Here is a 16,090-nt window from a genome sequence, read left to right on the forward strand (position 1 = left end):
ATGAGAAATGTGAAAAATAGATGCCTGTTGTTTAAGCCACCTAGTCTAGGGCATTTTTGTTGAAGTAGCCCAAACAGATTAAAACACCTTAGAAATCATAACCCTTACCCCCACAGAGCAGCAATCATAATTCAGCAATGATGAGAGCAGACCCAGCTCTCTCCAGTGAAAACAGATCTCCTACTCTGAGTCAGAGCTCAAGGAAATTAGATAGGAGTGGAGCAGCTTCGGTGGCAAAACTCATTTTAGATCCCAGCATATTTCTTTTAAAAATTCCATAGTCGGTCCTATTATGATCACTTACAATATAAACTTCACAAAAATTTATACATTTTAAGTATGATGTGGTGAAAAGAGCTCTGACCTAGGGCCAGAAGTCCTGTTTAACACTCATGCTGTTAAATACGAATATGGTAGCCACCAGCTACATGTGGCTACTGAACAACTGAAATGTGACCAGACTGAATTGAGACATACTGTACATAAAAACTGTACACCAGAGTTCAACTTAGTATAACATAAAGAACATAAAATATATAGTTAATAAGTTTTTACATTAATGGCATCTAAAAGGAAATGATAACAGTTCAGATACACTGGATTCATTTAAATGTTATGAAAATTAATTTCAACTACAAACCACAACATGGAGGAAAGTTGAAAACATAAGGTGAAGTGAGAGAAGCCAAACATAAAAGACCACATATTGTACAATTCCATTTATATGACATGCCCAGAATAGGCGAATCCACAGAGACGGATTAATGGTCACCAGGAGCTGGGGTGAGGGGATGGTAGGAAGTGACTGCTACTGGGTACGCAGTTTCTTTCCTGGTGATGAAAATGTTCCAAAATTAGATAATGGTAATAGTTGCTTTTGTGAATATACTAAAGATCACAAAATTATACATTTTTTAAAAGGTAAATTTTATGGTATGTGACTTACAGCTCAATAAAGCTATTATTTTAAAAATTAATTTCACCTGTTTCCCTTTACTTTTTTAAGTGGTGCTACCAGAAATTTTTAAACTACCTATGTGGCTCACATTGTACTTCTATTGAACACCACTGGCCTATACCATTTGCCTGGCTTAGTGTCTAGGTAAGTCATTCTACCTGAACCTATTTCTAACGCAACCCCCATTATTACTAATTATAGAATTATAAAAAGTCATTAATGTCTTTTTAAGATATTTTACCTTCATTGTTTTATTTCACAAAAATTTGTAATGTGTATGAGGACAGAGTTTTTTTCCCACTCAGAACCTCCACCCCCTCAATCTAATTTTTCGCAGAAAAACCTAAGTTTTTCAACTTAACTTCTAACTCCTGCATGGGTTTTCAGGGACCTAGCCAGCCTTTTCGCCTCAGGAGGGATAACTGTGACACCCTGGAAACGCTTTAACGGGTCACGGGGAAGCTGCATATTGGGTGCTGTCCTTACCTCAATGACCTGGGGAGCCACACATCTTCGAGGCCCATGAGGAACTCCTAACTGGCCAAAGGAGTTGGATCCACATGATAGAACCTGCCCATTTTCTGCAAAATACAAATGCTTAAATCACAATCTAAGAAGTAAGATACCTGTGAACAACGGCTAAATGCTAAAGAATGAGAGGAGCAAAGGGAATGAGAGGACAAAGGTCATGTGCAAAGGGAATAAAATAGCATACAACAATACATACAGTTGGCCCTCTGCATCCATGGATTCTCAACTGCAGATTGAAAATACTGTATTACTGTCTACGGCCATGCCACCCTGGGCAAGCAGGGTGGGGCCTGATTAGTACTTGAATGGGAGACCACCTAGGAAGACCAAGTGCTGTAGGCATAAAAAATAAAAAATAAGGGTTTGTAAACTGACAAGGTCCTTGCAATCTGTGAGGTCAACCAAGGGTCGCCTTGCCTTAAAAAAAAAGAAAAGAAAATACTGTACTACTGTTCTTGATCAGCAGTTGGTTGAATCCACACATGCAGAACCCACAGATACAGAGGGCCAATTTTATTCTATTAACCCTTTGCCCTCTGCATTCTATTCTATTATCCAGCTTCACAGAGACCGAACAATGCTGTTCAACCTTTTTCTTTTTATTTTTTTTAATCTCTCAATGGGAAAAAGCTGCCATCATTGTTGTGGCAACCTCTGAGTTCCTCATACTCCCCACCACGTTCCCATGGGTAACCCTTAGCCGGCATTACTCATCAATTACCCCAGCCACACAGCTATCAGGAGCTTCTGAGGTAGGAAGTAGCCATCAAAGTGTTCTAGTTCATTCCCTAGTCTCTTGCAAGTTTTCCAGTCCAAAGTTTTACTGTTTAAACTCTCTTTACAAAAGACGACTCATGACTTTCCTTGACAACCAGAGAGAACATTTGTGTGTTTTAAAACACATCAAGAGGCTTTCATTTAATCAGCATCACCACTATGATACTCTTTTCACCCACATCCTTTGTGGCGATAAAGATCTACCTAGGAGTTAACTCACCTGTGAGAATAATGGTGAAGTCCCAGCCACAGGCCACCTGTCGGATGGGACAGCCAAGGAGGGATTTACAGGGAGTAAAATATAAAACATCCTCTGTGTGACCAAGCCCCAACTGCCCGTCTTTGTTCAGGCCACAAACAAAAAGGCTTCCTCCATCTGCAAAAGGCAAAGGCTTTGGTGACAGGGTGTACAGGGGGAAATTACAACTGTCAAAGTGAGCAAAAGGATTTCACTATTTGGAATCACAAACACAATAACATTTTTCCCACCCATGTCAATAAGCGTGTATGTTAAAGTATGCTGGACCAAATGGTACAGGGCCAAAGGGCTCCCATCTAATATCTAAACAGAAACTCCAAATCCTTCAGCAGTGGCCAATCAATCACTGTTGTTGAGCATCTACTACAACAATAAAAGCCAACATTTATTCAGCACTTAGAATGTGCCTGGTATTGTTCTAAGAGCTTTCTGTGAGGCTGATTTTTCCTTAAGGTACAATGCCTAGAATCCACAATACTTAGAGAACCATAATGTCTTAATTTTAAATTATTTTAAAATAAGAAAAAATAAATGTATTTATAATAAATACGTAACACTAAATCCAGCCTGGATTATATTAATCTTTATATCAATGTCGTTATAAAGTATAATTTTTAATATTCCTTTATGAAAGAAGGGGTCCACAAAGGCAAAGGTGCTAAGTACTCATAAAAGTCAAAATGTAGCCCTGTTAATTCATCCAATTCTTCTCATCATGCAACAGCGAGAAAACTGGCACAGAGAAATTAAGTAATTTTCCCAAGACCACACAGTTAATGAATAACAGAACTAGGATCTGAATCCAGGCAGTTTGAGTCCAGAGTTTGTGTTCTTAACCAGAATGCAATGTGCCCTCCTTCACAGTATTGTAGCACTTATAGTACTTGTTAAATCCTATCCTAGGTACTCTAGAAAAATTAAGGAAAATGCAAAGTTCCTGCTCTCAAGGAATATCCAATCTAATTGCAAAGACCTCTAACTCATATATGAAAGTTAAATAACAATATATTGTATAAAATGTGATATATGTTGCAACTCTACTACTAACTTGTCTTGTAACCTTAGGCAATTAGTTTTCCTCTCTGAGCCTCACTTGTGTAATGGGCTAGCGGTAGGAGAAGGGGAAGGAGAGTCTAGGAAGAACCGAGATCTCTGAAGTCCCTTCAACTCCAGCAGCCTAGGTTTCTCTAATGGTTTCCTCTGCAAAACACAAAAGGCTGAAAGATAGCAATATGACAACCTAGTGGGGGAAATGAGGGACTATCTATTCTTAAAGAAACTTACCCGTGACAACAGCAGAGTGGCCCCCTCCTCCTGTGATCCTCCTGACACATCCAGGTTTACAGAAGTCACTCAGCTGCTGAGGCAAAAGCACGTCTTCCTTATGGCCAAGGCCAAGTTGCCCATAGCTGTTTGCACCCTAGGGTTAAAATAAGCCAAGGATGAAAAAGTAGGACGATCACAACAGTCAATGTTTATTTACCTGTCTCTGTCTTTCTCACCCTGACATCTCAGAGCCTATAACATATGAGATTTCATAGGCTCATTCTTAAGAAGTTGTTACATGCAACTCACACTTGGACAGTGGTCCTGTCCATGGAACACCACAGTTCTCATGTGAGAGGAGGCCTTAGCACCCACGGTTTATCCCATGCCACTCTTTACCTTACCCTTCCAATGCCCCAGCCCCTATACGTTGCTTTTAGGGACAGCATGGGAGTTCCTCCTGATAAAAGCTAATTACCTGTGGTGGCTAAGAAAAGAAATAATGAGGGGAAATGGGAACAAAGTGGGTAGGAAATACACTGGGACTAATTCTTGTCCCTTCTCCCCACACCCTCACTGGAAAAACTGGCAATGACTTTCTGTAATCAAAGTTAGTTAAAGATTTTGTACCCTCGAGCAAGGCATATCATTGTTATTTCATCTGTAAGTGAAAGAGGCTGGCAATGATCTCTAAGGGCTTTTCCAAGTACTATATTTGTGACTCTTAAAGATACACATGGTGAGATCTCTGTAAGGAAACAGATTTCCCCTTCATGGGCAATATGTCTATCATATGTCTAGATGATTTTATACAATAAAATTTCCATATCCCTAATCTGAAACACTTGCAGCCAGATACAAATTTTTATAGACATTTCCAAAAGTAATATGGTATATAAATCATATAGATTACTGTAAGTTCTGGGAGCAAACCCCATAAGCAAAGCAGTATGATTTCTGCACTAAACGGTACACATACTCACAGTAAGTGAGCAAAGACTATAAACAGCCTTATGTCAGGTCAGTTTGGGGTTTTCAGAGCTTTTTGTATTCAAAATTGAAGATAAGGCACTATAAGCCTGCAAGGAGAATCTTATTAAGATTTCAGAAATCCCTATAATTTCTCTAACTACCTAATCCTGGCTGGTTCTTCCTAGAGATGAGTAATAAAACCTTTAAAATGTGTTTGTTTTTGAAGACACGAGGAAAAGTGATTTAAAATAACTATAAAAAAGTACATACAAACTTTCACCCTTTGTGGTCTAGTCTACAGCCGTCCTGGGCTGCAAGGACTCCAAGCTGGAAGCATAAGCTACGGCAGGGACATAGGTTCTAGAGGTCCTCAGGGACAATAATAGCTACCAATAACTGAGTGCTTCTCTGTGTCCTGACCATTCACCTTTAATTCTCACAACAGAGGAGACAGGCTTGTCGCTCTTATTGTCCAAATGAAGAAACTAAGCATCAGAAAGGTTAAGTAACTTTCCATAGTCACATAACTGGGTAGGCAATAAGTTGATGCCCACTCCTTTCATTATACCATACTGTGTCTCTAAGAATAAAGAAAAAAAAGGGTATAGGGTAACCCAACCCTGAGCTGACATGGCAGGCAGCTAACTGTATGACTATATCTTAAATAGCACACCATCACTTTACCTCCTTTTTGTTTTTGCTTTATGTTTCTTCATAGCACTACCTGTCATTGCATCATTTATGTTTACTTGTTTACTGTCTATCTCCTAAAACAGTAAATTCCACAAGTGCAGGTACTTTGTTTTGCTCACTGCTATTTCCCCTGCATCTGAAACTATGCTGGCCAGAAGAAGTGTACATGTATTTTACAGTGAATGAATGTAAGACCCCAAAGAAAGAACAAATGAAAAGCTTGCATGGTGTGAAGTGAGGGCAATGCACAGGATTTCTCCAACAGCCCTGAGATCTCAGTGGCTGCCCCATTACCAAGGCTACACACTGTTGAACAGAAAGTCAGACACTGGCATTGTGGATTCAAGTTATGGTATCAAATTTTTGTAATGCAGCAAGAAGCCCTAAATCCATGTCAAAGCAAAACAAAACAAATTTTTAATACAATCTTTACAGCTGTATTGGCCTCCCTTCCTTATAAACACTCCAGATACCACATACACACACAACTCCAAAATATGCAAAATTCCTCTTTTTACAGACTTGTGTTCCCCTAAAATTCATTCGTGGAAGCCCTAAACTCCAGTACCTCAGAATAAAACTGTATTTGGAGATAGAACCTCTAAAAAAGTAATTAAGGTTAAATGAGGTCATAAAGACATGGCTCTAATCTAATATGACTGGTGCCCTTATAAGAAGAAACACAAGGATGCTATTGCACAGAGAAAAAGCCACATGAGGACACAGCGAGATGATGGCCATCTACAAACCAAAGAGCGAGGTCTCAGAAGAAACTAAACCTGCTGACACATTGATCTTGGACTTCTGACCTCCAGAACTGTGAGAAAGTGAATTTCCATTGTTTAAGCCCCTAAGTCGGTGGTATTTTGTTATGGCAGCTCTAGCTAACTAATACACCCCTCTACACAGATATAGCAGCAGGAAGAAAACACTATCAGGCCTCCAAGCACAGCAGTGGGGTTAGGTTCAACAACCTTTTTGTTTCAGTACAAACATGGCCATATCTGAAAGGCTTTTTCTGTCAGATATATCCTCTGTCCATAGAGACCCCAGTCTCTGGCCTGGGAAAAGCCAGAGACAACACCCAGCCCAGGCACACATTCAAGCCCCACCATCACCCCCACTTCAAAGACACTCAGCCAGCCTACCTCAGGCCACACTATAGCGCTCTCTTCTGCCAGTCTGCAGCCTTACATTCAACAAGTGCTCCCTAGTACTGATAACTAGCATTTTTAAATTAGTCAATACATACTGGTTTTAACGGCAATATAGGCATTATTTCTCTCCCTCTCTCCCAACCCATTACAACAGCTGGAAGTTTCACTCTTGTGTTTTTCCCAAAAGACCAGCAAACACACAGCTCATACACAACAGGTACTCATTCATTCATCAACAAATATTTGCTGAGCACCTTACAATGTGCCAGGCACAAGCTAGGCACGGTGAACAAGACAGGCACAGTATCCACCCTTATGACGCTTACATTTTAGCCAAGGAGACTGCTATTAACAAATTATACATTTCATTACAATCAGGATATGTGCTGTGAAGAACTACAAGATACCATGTCTGCTTGTTCTCGTGCATCTGGTAGGGTGTCTGCCACACACGCCTGTGCAGAGATCCCCCTCTCTCCCAGCCACGACACAAAAAGATGACTGTCTCAGTGCTCCTGTCAAAGCAACACCAGCGCAGATGCCCACGCTCCCATACAGGCAAGACCCGGTCACAACAATATCAGTAACTATGCAGGGTCTCCGCCTGGTGCACCGCCAAACACCGCAGGCCTCTCACATCGAAGGCTGCTCCCGCCGGGGAGGTAGGGCTGGAGAAAGGCCTCCATCCTCCGGGCAGTGGGTGGGTGGGGAGCACAGGTGGTACCACAGGGCTGTGACACCCGGCGATCCCGTCCTGTCAGAGCCCTCCACGCTGTCTTTCCTGGAGCTCTCGCGGAACCTGACGCTCTGCCCTGGAGACAGGTTCTTTTCACCGCACCGCAGCCCTTCGGGTCCGGACCCCAGCAGCCAGCAGGACCCCTAAGCCATGCCGTGAAGACTCTTCCTTCCTCTCCCTCTTATCATCCGATCCCGGCCAGGATCGTCCAACCCAGAGCTAGACCTGGGCTGGGACCCGGCCGCGCAGCCCAGGATCGCCCACGCCGAGGCCCATGAGCTCCCAGCGGCAGAGCCCCGAGTCCTAGCGGCCCGCGCCCCGGCCCGGGCCCGGGGGGCGGAGTCACATACCCAGGCGAAGAGCGCGGCTGTGGCTCCGGCAGCCCCGGCGGCGCTAGCCTCGCGCTCCATGAGGGGACGCTCTGCGAGCGCTTCCGGAAGGGGTTAGGGGCGGGGCCCTCCTGGTGACGATTGAAGAGTGGGGGCGTGGGGCCCGCGAGGGGCGGGGTCTGTGGTTGGGCGGGGCCGGCGCGGGGGCGGGGCCGGAGGGCTGCGCGCTGGTGCCGCCTCCCGAGCCACCTCCCAGCGGCCCCGCCCCGACGCGCCCTGAGCGTCGCTGCCCACGGCCTCCTCCCTGCCTGCCTGCCTGCCTGCCTTGCAGGGTGGTTCGCTCTTTATTTTTAGTAATAATTCTAGATGAATGCACCTTGCCCCTTCACGTTTTTGTCTCCTTGGAGCCCCACGACAGCCCAGTGGGGCTGACAGGGCAGGAACTGCGTCACCATTGGATGGGGAAGAAACGGAGCCTGGGAAGGGGAGGAAAGAAAGGGTCCTGCCCCAAGGTCTTAGGCCATACTGTCACTGGGCCTATTTTGGTGTGTATCTGCAAAATCTGAGGGAGCGTCTTCGTAGGCGAGTGTGGCGTCTTACATCGTTGATGTCGCCCTCAGTGCCTGGCACAGAGCGGGAACTTACACCTCGGGACACTGAACTGAGGAGGCTAGTTCTTGTAGATTCCTGCGGGGGCCGCATTCTGGCCTTCGGTATTCCTAGTATGGCCCTGGCCTGATTCTGATCATCAATAACAAATAATTTTTACCCAACAAAGATTTTCATATAAAATGACTTTTAGCATACACTTTTGGTGGGAGCTAAATAAATACAAGTTTCCGGAAGGAAAATGTGGCAATGCACATTAGGAATATAAGATAGATAAATAGATATTTATCCTGTAATTCCACTTCTGTTAATTTATCACAAAATAATCAGAGCTGTGCATAAAAACTTAAACTGCAAGTTATTCATTATGGGGTTACATATAATAGGAAAGAACTTACTACCTGAAAGTCCAAATATAAATTGATTAAATTATGGCATAGCCATGCGATGAAATACTTTAAAAATGCCATTTAAAAATACAGAAGATATTAAGTAAGGGAAATAGTCATGATATGTCATTAAAATAAGAATTATACCAGCTTTCCATTCACACACGTGTACACACACACACACCCTCGGGGTGGCAGATTACAGGTGATTTTTATTTACTTTTTTGTATTTTTTGTACATAATCCACATATTCCTAGCCACACATTATATTATTGGTACATATGAGTTCACATTAAAGATGATAATCCATATTCACTAGTTCTCGACCCCCGCCCTGCTGACACGAGCCTCCAGTACTCGTCATCCTTTATGCCTGGGAGCCCTGGAAAAGTGTCGGGTGAGCTCTTAATACACCCCTTCCCTGTTTCACTCCACACACTTCTCGTTGTTTCTACCTGTGTGACCACTTGAGGGCAGCACCTCACTTTTACCTCTCCAGTCTGTGGTATCTTTAGAACATCCATGACCATGCCAAGCAAAATACAAACTCGGGAGACCTCGATGTGTGAAAATTATACCATGTTTGTTGATTTTTTTTTATAAGAGTGGACTTTTTTGGTCTGACCATTCCCTTCCGACATGTGTAATAGGATGTAAAAATGGGACCCTACCAGTCTCAGTTTGGGCCAAGACCCCAAAGGCATTAAGTGCCAGCATTAAGTGCCAATACTTTCACATTATAAAGTGAGGTACAAGACCACCAAACATAACTTGTGAAGGTGTCTAGAAACCACTGTATGACTTCCAGTCTGTGAAAGAGGTTGGAGAAGCTGAGAGAATTCTGATAGGATATGCGACAATAGGGATATGCGACAATAGTTGTCCATGTGCTGTGAGTCTCACCCATCTCATCTCTAAGCTTCAGCTAGGCTACTTAGAGAGCTTGGTATGTATCCCTTCAGACTGGGGCCTAGCAGGCTGCTGTCCAATTTGTGCTGAGAAGTCCAATGTTTTTTAGTGAGATAACTACTCTGATAGTTGATGCTTTGGAGAGTTTTTTCATGCCCAGAGTCTTTCATGACAAAGAATGTCTGAGTATCTTCTATGTAAGTGTGTCCCATACACAAGCAATTTGGCCAGGGGATGGTCTTGAATCCTGTCCAAGGGAATTCTAGAGGGGTGAAGTGACACCCCAAGAGAGGTGACCACAAGAGGCTGAGGAAAATGAATTCAATAGCCCAGTCGGAGAGGTACATTTACCCATACCAAGAGATCTCGAGAAATGAGAAGGTGGAAAAGTGTTCCAAAACACCCACAGAGAATGAGTCAGCACTAAATACTTAACCAAGTACAGAAAGCACTGATGCCAACTCACAACAGTATCAGATTTAAAAGAACTTTTTACTCTTACCATTCTTTTCCATTACCATTCCCAAACTCTGGAGGAGCCAGAGGCAACCTAGTGAGTGGGCAAGGAGGAGCAAGAAAATAAAGAAGTTAAGCACACCCCATCCTTTCTTGGTTTTGAGAAAAAGAAAACTGTTAAATTTAGATAAAGTTTAATGTTTTGAACTTTTACATAGACTGGACTTTTAAATACTGAAGAGAGAGAGAGAGAGAGAGTGAGATTAGAAGCTAAGGACTGAGAGTGAGCAGAAAATTCAAGGCCAGGACCTGAGATTTCATCCAAAGGGGCAAGGAGGAATTACCCACAGAGCCAGTTTTAATAGAGAAAGGGTCTGAGAGAATACAGTTGTTTTCTGGTTTTACCCCTTGAGTGAACATGCAGCAATGCTTTAGCTAACTTACAGTTATATTATTATATTACATCTCTTAAGATAATTTCTTGGAAGTATTGAGATGTTACAACTGTTTTAACTATGTACATGCCACTGACTCGCTCTTCCCATGAGCAGCCTAGTTGATTTGCAGCTCCTGAATAGCACCAGATTTAAACTACCTGATGGTATCACTTTCAGATGTCTTGTATCCCCATAAGAGAAAAACAAAGTATTTTGGGCCATATAGATCAAGAAACTTATTCCATTAGGTTATCTTATTTGATCCTCTCAATTTTAGTGGTAAGATAAGTATTGTTAGAGTCATAATTATTTTGTAGACAAGAAAACTGAGGCTCAAAGAAGTTAAATGATTTATTCCAAGGACAGATTTCTGCTTATGGTGAAAGCAGATTAGCTAGCTGCAGGCTGATTCTCTCATCAAAACAACTAGAAAAGCTGGGGAAAATATTTTTAAAATCTGTTTCAAGTCATTGGAGAACTATCAAAGCAGCCAGAACTTAAAAGGCCAATACCTGGAAGCTGAGAGATTATATTTGGCACATTTTTTCTGCTTGAAGCATTTGCTAATTAGCAAGCAGTGACTTGGAGGCTAAGAAATGGCTGAAAGCAGCAGCCGTTGAGAAGCTGAGAAACTGAGCAGCACTCCAGTAATATTACGGTGGGTGGGAGGGATGCGAGTGAAGGAGGGGACAAAAAGTTGGAGGCCAGGGTCCCCAAGCCCTGGCACACACCCATAGCTTTCCTTTGGGATCCCTAAAGGGCTGCACCCATGAGTGGAGGTAAACTGGAAATAAACCGGCCCTCACAAAGTCTGAATGAAGCTCAGTTTCAAATTGCTTAATCCCCAATTAGACTAAGAAGGCATTTCCATACCATTATATACATACCGCCTGCTAGTAGTAAAAGTTAATTCCTTCCAGAAGATAAAATCATCTAGAAGCTATGGGGAATCTCCAATTAGGAGAGTGTTTATATTAATGATTCTTTACATATGGATGACACATTTCTTTTTACAAAGTCTTCTCACAACATAATTCCTCCGATGACCGAATGAAGTAGATTTAGCTCATTTTACAGATGAGGAACACGAGACAGACTTTACCAAGGATTCCACAAAGTAGTTACTAGATTCCAAGTGTATTTAGCTTCCCTTACCTCACACATTCATAGGCTTTTAAAGATCTGTAAGGATGTGATAGATTCCTTAAACTAATACAATTGCTATTATATGTGTGTGTGTGTGTGTTTTAAACATGTTTTCCCAAAAATAAATACTTGTCAAGATCGTGAATTTTGTATCCATTTTATTATCCAGTCGAATAACAAACTAGCAAATCATAAATGTATATTATATAGTACAACAAAGACTAGACTGAAATAGACTAAAGCATCCTTATACATCTTCTAGAAATTAATATATAAACTCTATCACATGTCCTTTAAAGAATTCCAGGATTTTTTTTTCTTTTTTTTAATTTGGAAGCCAACTTAAAAATTAACTCTAATTCTATACAGTATGGTGGGTCATTACTATTGTATAACTCCAAATGACAAACTAGATTAAGGAGTATAGACATTCTGATGAACTTTTGGAGCTTTATTAAAAAGTCAGGAAAATACCATCTTAGTTTCTGAGTAATGACTCACTGATTAAGAATTATGATCTAAACTTTGGGTTCGATCCTGTTCTCATATTTGAGTAACTATTAACATATTTGTAGATGTTTTGAAGATATATATTTAAAACATATGAAAATACTAAGACACTCAGAACTCCATATTTACCAACTACTACAAATCCAGAGGTTAGATATAACTGAAATCAATCATTAAACATTTTCATTATTCTTAAGTTGTGAATTATAATGGTTATGCCTTCAAACATTTATTTTAGTGTGCTTTAGTTATAAAGTGATTTTAATACCATCATTTTAAAATCAATAACTATGATTTTTCACCATGATCAAAGTTGCATGAAAATAACCAGGTACATTATGCATAATTTGCTGTTATTTGCCATCTATCATGGTTTGCTTACAATAGATTTCCTTTTAACAAAATACACTAACTGGAACTAGCTAATGAATATTTGACATGATTTTAGATTAACTATCTTAGATCTATTTACTGTCAAATGTATATTCAACAGTTACTCAGCTATTAAAATTTATAAGTAACATAAAATATGAAATAGCATGAATTACCCTTTCTAATTCTATTTTTTAGGACAACACAAAATGAAAGAAAAATTTTTTAAGATTTTTATAATTACTTTCAAGGTCTAAAAAGGATTAAAAGATCCAATGGCCTGTTAAAATAAAACATTAAATGACATGCAATTTGACTATTAATATGAAAAAAATAAAGACACAGTGTCTTAAGAATGGAAAATTGTCAGAAAAATATGACCCTTAATATAGCATTAATAGAAATGAGATCACTGGGAGAGGAAGCTGAGGGGATATGATATCCAGGTGATTCTAAGTTTCTTTTTGATCCTGTTGAGTTTGACATACTTGGCAGGTCTGCCATATTACACGACCCCATTTCATTCTATGTGAATGGTGCCACAAAAAGTTGTACATTGGCCTAACTTATGGAACATCTAGTTGTACATATCCAGCTGAAATTAAGAGGCAAAAATTCAAGAAAGATGTGAGGGTTAGAATTGCTAATATGAGTCATACAAAACAAGAATTGAAGTGATGGATGTGGATGATACGTCCCACGAAGAGATAGCAGAGAGAGAAGACGGTCAAAGACAGACACTTGAGGAAAGTCTCCCTTTAGTGTGTGAGGGGAGAGAAAGGAGCACATTAAAGAGATCAGCGTAGATTTGGGAGTCCAGCTTCACCCATTTGTATCAGGCCTACTCCTTGTACTACACAGCTGACACCACAAGGAACCCAGTCCTTGCAACCTTTGCGTTATTACAGTGTCGGCCCTAAAATGGTCTTCCTGACCTTTCTTACATTCCAATTCCTTCCTATTTCCCCCAGTCTACCTTCACAACTTGCCTTCCTATTTATGGTCTCACCTTATACCTTGGAAACAATGTGCTCAGCACTGCTTTTCCAACCTTAACTTTGTACTTTTCTCATTGGTCTCAGTTTGAACTCTCCATTTGACAACACTGTCTCCTGCTAACCTGAGGGCAATTACATCACCACACCTGGGGCTGCCTGTCTGAGTACAGGGCCTTGTAAGTGGTACACCCACTAAGTTCCCTTGGCACCGTGAATAAGACAGAAAATATAAAACGAAACCAGCATCATGTAATACCAATAAAAGGAAAGTTTGAAGAAGGATGGTCGCTTGGGAAGAGGCCCCTTGGGGCCTATAAAATAAAGTCTCAAATTCTTAGAATTATATCCCAATCAACCTTTCCAGACTCAGCTACTCCTATTTCCCCTACAAGATACTACACTTGAAACTAAACTGCCTGTTCTTAACTAGGTATGCTTCATGTGTAAAGGCCTTTATACTTTTTCTCATGCTAGCAGCTGGTCTCCTATTAAATATAGGGGTGTGACTGTGATTGAGCTTGATGTAAATTAAGTGATAAGATACTTCAGAAATAAGAGGATCTTAGGTAACCATATAAACCAGCTCTATAATACCCATCAGGATATTTTAAGTGATCATAAAGGTCATTTTACTCAAGAAGGATTGGACGAAATAGAATCAGGCTGGGTCTAGATGTATCTATTGCATCAAAATGGTGGTTAATGAATTGTATGGTATGTGAATCATATTTTACTAAAGCTGTTACTAAAAAATAATAATAATAGGTGGTGGCTAGAATATCTAGGTATAAATTTTCAAAGACTAATGATCCATTAAGAAACAAGAGTAGAAAATATTATTTGGCTGCCATCTTTCCATGACCAAGTCTTCAAGAAAAGCAAGAGCTGGCCCACAGGCCTCTGAACTGATGCTCAGATGCCCTCAGGGTTAGGATCTGTCAGATGCTCGGCTGCCTGCCGACCTTCGCAAGAGCGTCACTGACAACATCGAGATCATGCCGCAGCTCGTTCAAGGCTTTGGTTATGCTCTTGGTGTCTTTCAAGATCTGAATACTACGTGTGTATGGATTATACTTCACTCCAAATGGGCGCTTAATTGTTTTGGCAAATTCTCTATTAAAAAAAGAAAACAAATAAAAGGCAATCAATATCCGGAGTGGGGGGCGGGGGCAGGGAATGATGAAAACTAAATAAACAACAGCAAACCTATTTCACACATTAGGCAAAAGACAAATTTCTACTAGATGTTCATGCAACCGATCTGACTTACCTCTCTACACTGCATGTTCAGAGGTCCCCTGGAATCCCGCACAGGTGGGAAACCTAAAGTAGTCATGGATACATCTATCCCTGCATTACTAGGGAAGGATCCTGTTGAGGGCTTTATTAACAATTTCTTACTTTACACATCTCTTAACTGCAGTAGGGAGACCAACCTCAATAGCTTTATGGGTATATAATGACAACACCGACCACATAGTAATAGACCCCTCTATTGTGACTTCCATGACTACACCTACACACACACACACAGGCCAAGAACAGTCCTGCCTTCTGCACATGTACATTCTTTCTGTTTAGAATATTTCCTCTAGACTTCTCTCAAATGACCTAAATTCTACCCTTTCTTCAAGCACAAATATTCTGCATTTTTTATCAAGCCAAAATTTAAACCTCTCATTTGGCACCATCAAGAACAATCATGTTCAGGACACCTAGGGATGATTGTGCAGCTGAGGACAATTATACATGAGCAGGGACTGAAATCCAGCTTGCAGTCTGCCTGGTCTACCCAGGGGGATCTCCTCTTCTAGAGTAAGCCCTTTGGTATTGTTATGTGATTCTGTTCAAAGCTTAACTCCCCAACTAATGGAAAATCCCTAGAAGACAAGGAGCATGTCTTCACCCCCTATCTATCTTCATTGCACAAGGTGACCTCATGACTCCTTCCACCAAATGTTGTTTTGTTGATCCTGCTTCTATCTTTTCCTTTCCTATGACCTCTATACTAGTTCCAGCTTATATCTTTACTCGAAGTACTGTCAGAATCTAAATAGTTTCTCTACCTCCAATATCCTTCTTTCTTAATAACACACTTAGCTGATTAATAGTTATAGCATAGCTTTGATTGTATCACACGTCTCGCATATTTTTTCACCTCCTTACCTTTTTTATGCGCCCCTTAGCTTAAAACTTAACATACCTAAATCCTATCTATCCTTCAAGTCCTTTCTAAAATGCCATTTAGCTTTCCCAGTTCCCCCAGCTGAAATGAATTGCTCCTAAATAAAATGCAGAACTGTATTTCATACATATCTCCTCTAAGGCTTTCTGCATTATTATATAGTGATTTGAGTATAGTTTTTTTTTTTTCCTATTAGATTATATAAACTCTCTGACTGGAAAAAATGGAAAGAAACAAATTTCTCAGTGTATCTGACTCAAAATTTCAACTACTGAATATCATTATACCCAACATACTTAAATATTTGTGGGGAAAGGGAGATTTGTTGCAGGCAGAAGGCACCTAGTGGGCTTCTATTTATCCAGATGCTCGCTTCTGTGATTTCTTACCATTATTGTAC

The 16,090-nt window shown here is 40.8% G+C and overlaps 2 protein-coding genes across 4 annotated transcripts in view; both read right to left on the bottom strand.

Annotated features, from left to right (window-relative positions):
• The window catches only part of SERGEF (secretion regulating guanine nucleotide exchange factor), a 181,393-nt gene extending 173,586 nt beyond the window's left edge, over positions 1-7,807 (bottom strand). For 2 of the 3 annotated variants that reach the window (XM_016139512.2, XM_016139515.2), the window contains exons 1-4: positions 7,700-7,807; positions 3,810-3,945; positions 2,487-2,642; positions 1,445-1,539 (exon numbers count right to left, since the gene is read on the bottom strand). In XM_016139512.2, coding sequence (XP_015994998.2) covers positions 1,445-1,539; positions 2,487-2,642; positions 3,810-3,945; positions 7,700-7,759 — 447 coding nt within the window. In that variant the 5' untranslated portion in view covers positions 7,760-7,807. Of the gene's footprint in view, positions 1-1,444; positions 1,540-2,486; positions 2,643-3,809; positions 3,946-7,020; positions 7,237-7,699 lie in introns of those variants that run through there. The other variant, XM_016139513.2, reaches the window with a different exon arrangement.
• Positions 7,808-12,791: 4,984 nt separating this feature from the next.
• Positions 12,792-16,090, bottom strand: part of TPH1 (tryptophan hydroxylase 1) — a 41,133-nt gene continuing 37,834 nt past the window's right edge. The window contains exon 11 of the mRNA XM_016139510.2: positions 12,792-14,618. Within this exon, the coding sequence (XP_015994996.2) occupies positions 14,444-14,618 (175 nt within the window). The 3' untranslated portion in view covers positions 12,792-14,443. The remainder of the gene's footprint in view (positions 14,619-16,090) is intronic.

Source organism: Rousettus aegyptiacus, unplaced genomic scaffold, assembly GCF_014176215.1.
Source record: "Rousettus aegyptiacus isolate mRouAeg1 unplaced genomic scaffold, mRouAeg1.p scaffold_m13_p_5, whole genome shotgun sequence".
In the NCBI taxonomy this organism is placed as follows: Eukaryota; Metazoa; Chordata; class Mammalia; order Chiroptera; family Pteropodidae; genus Rousettus; species Rousettus aegyptiacus.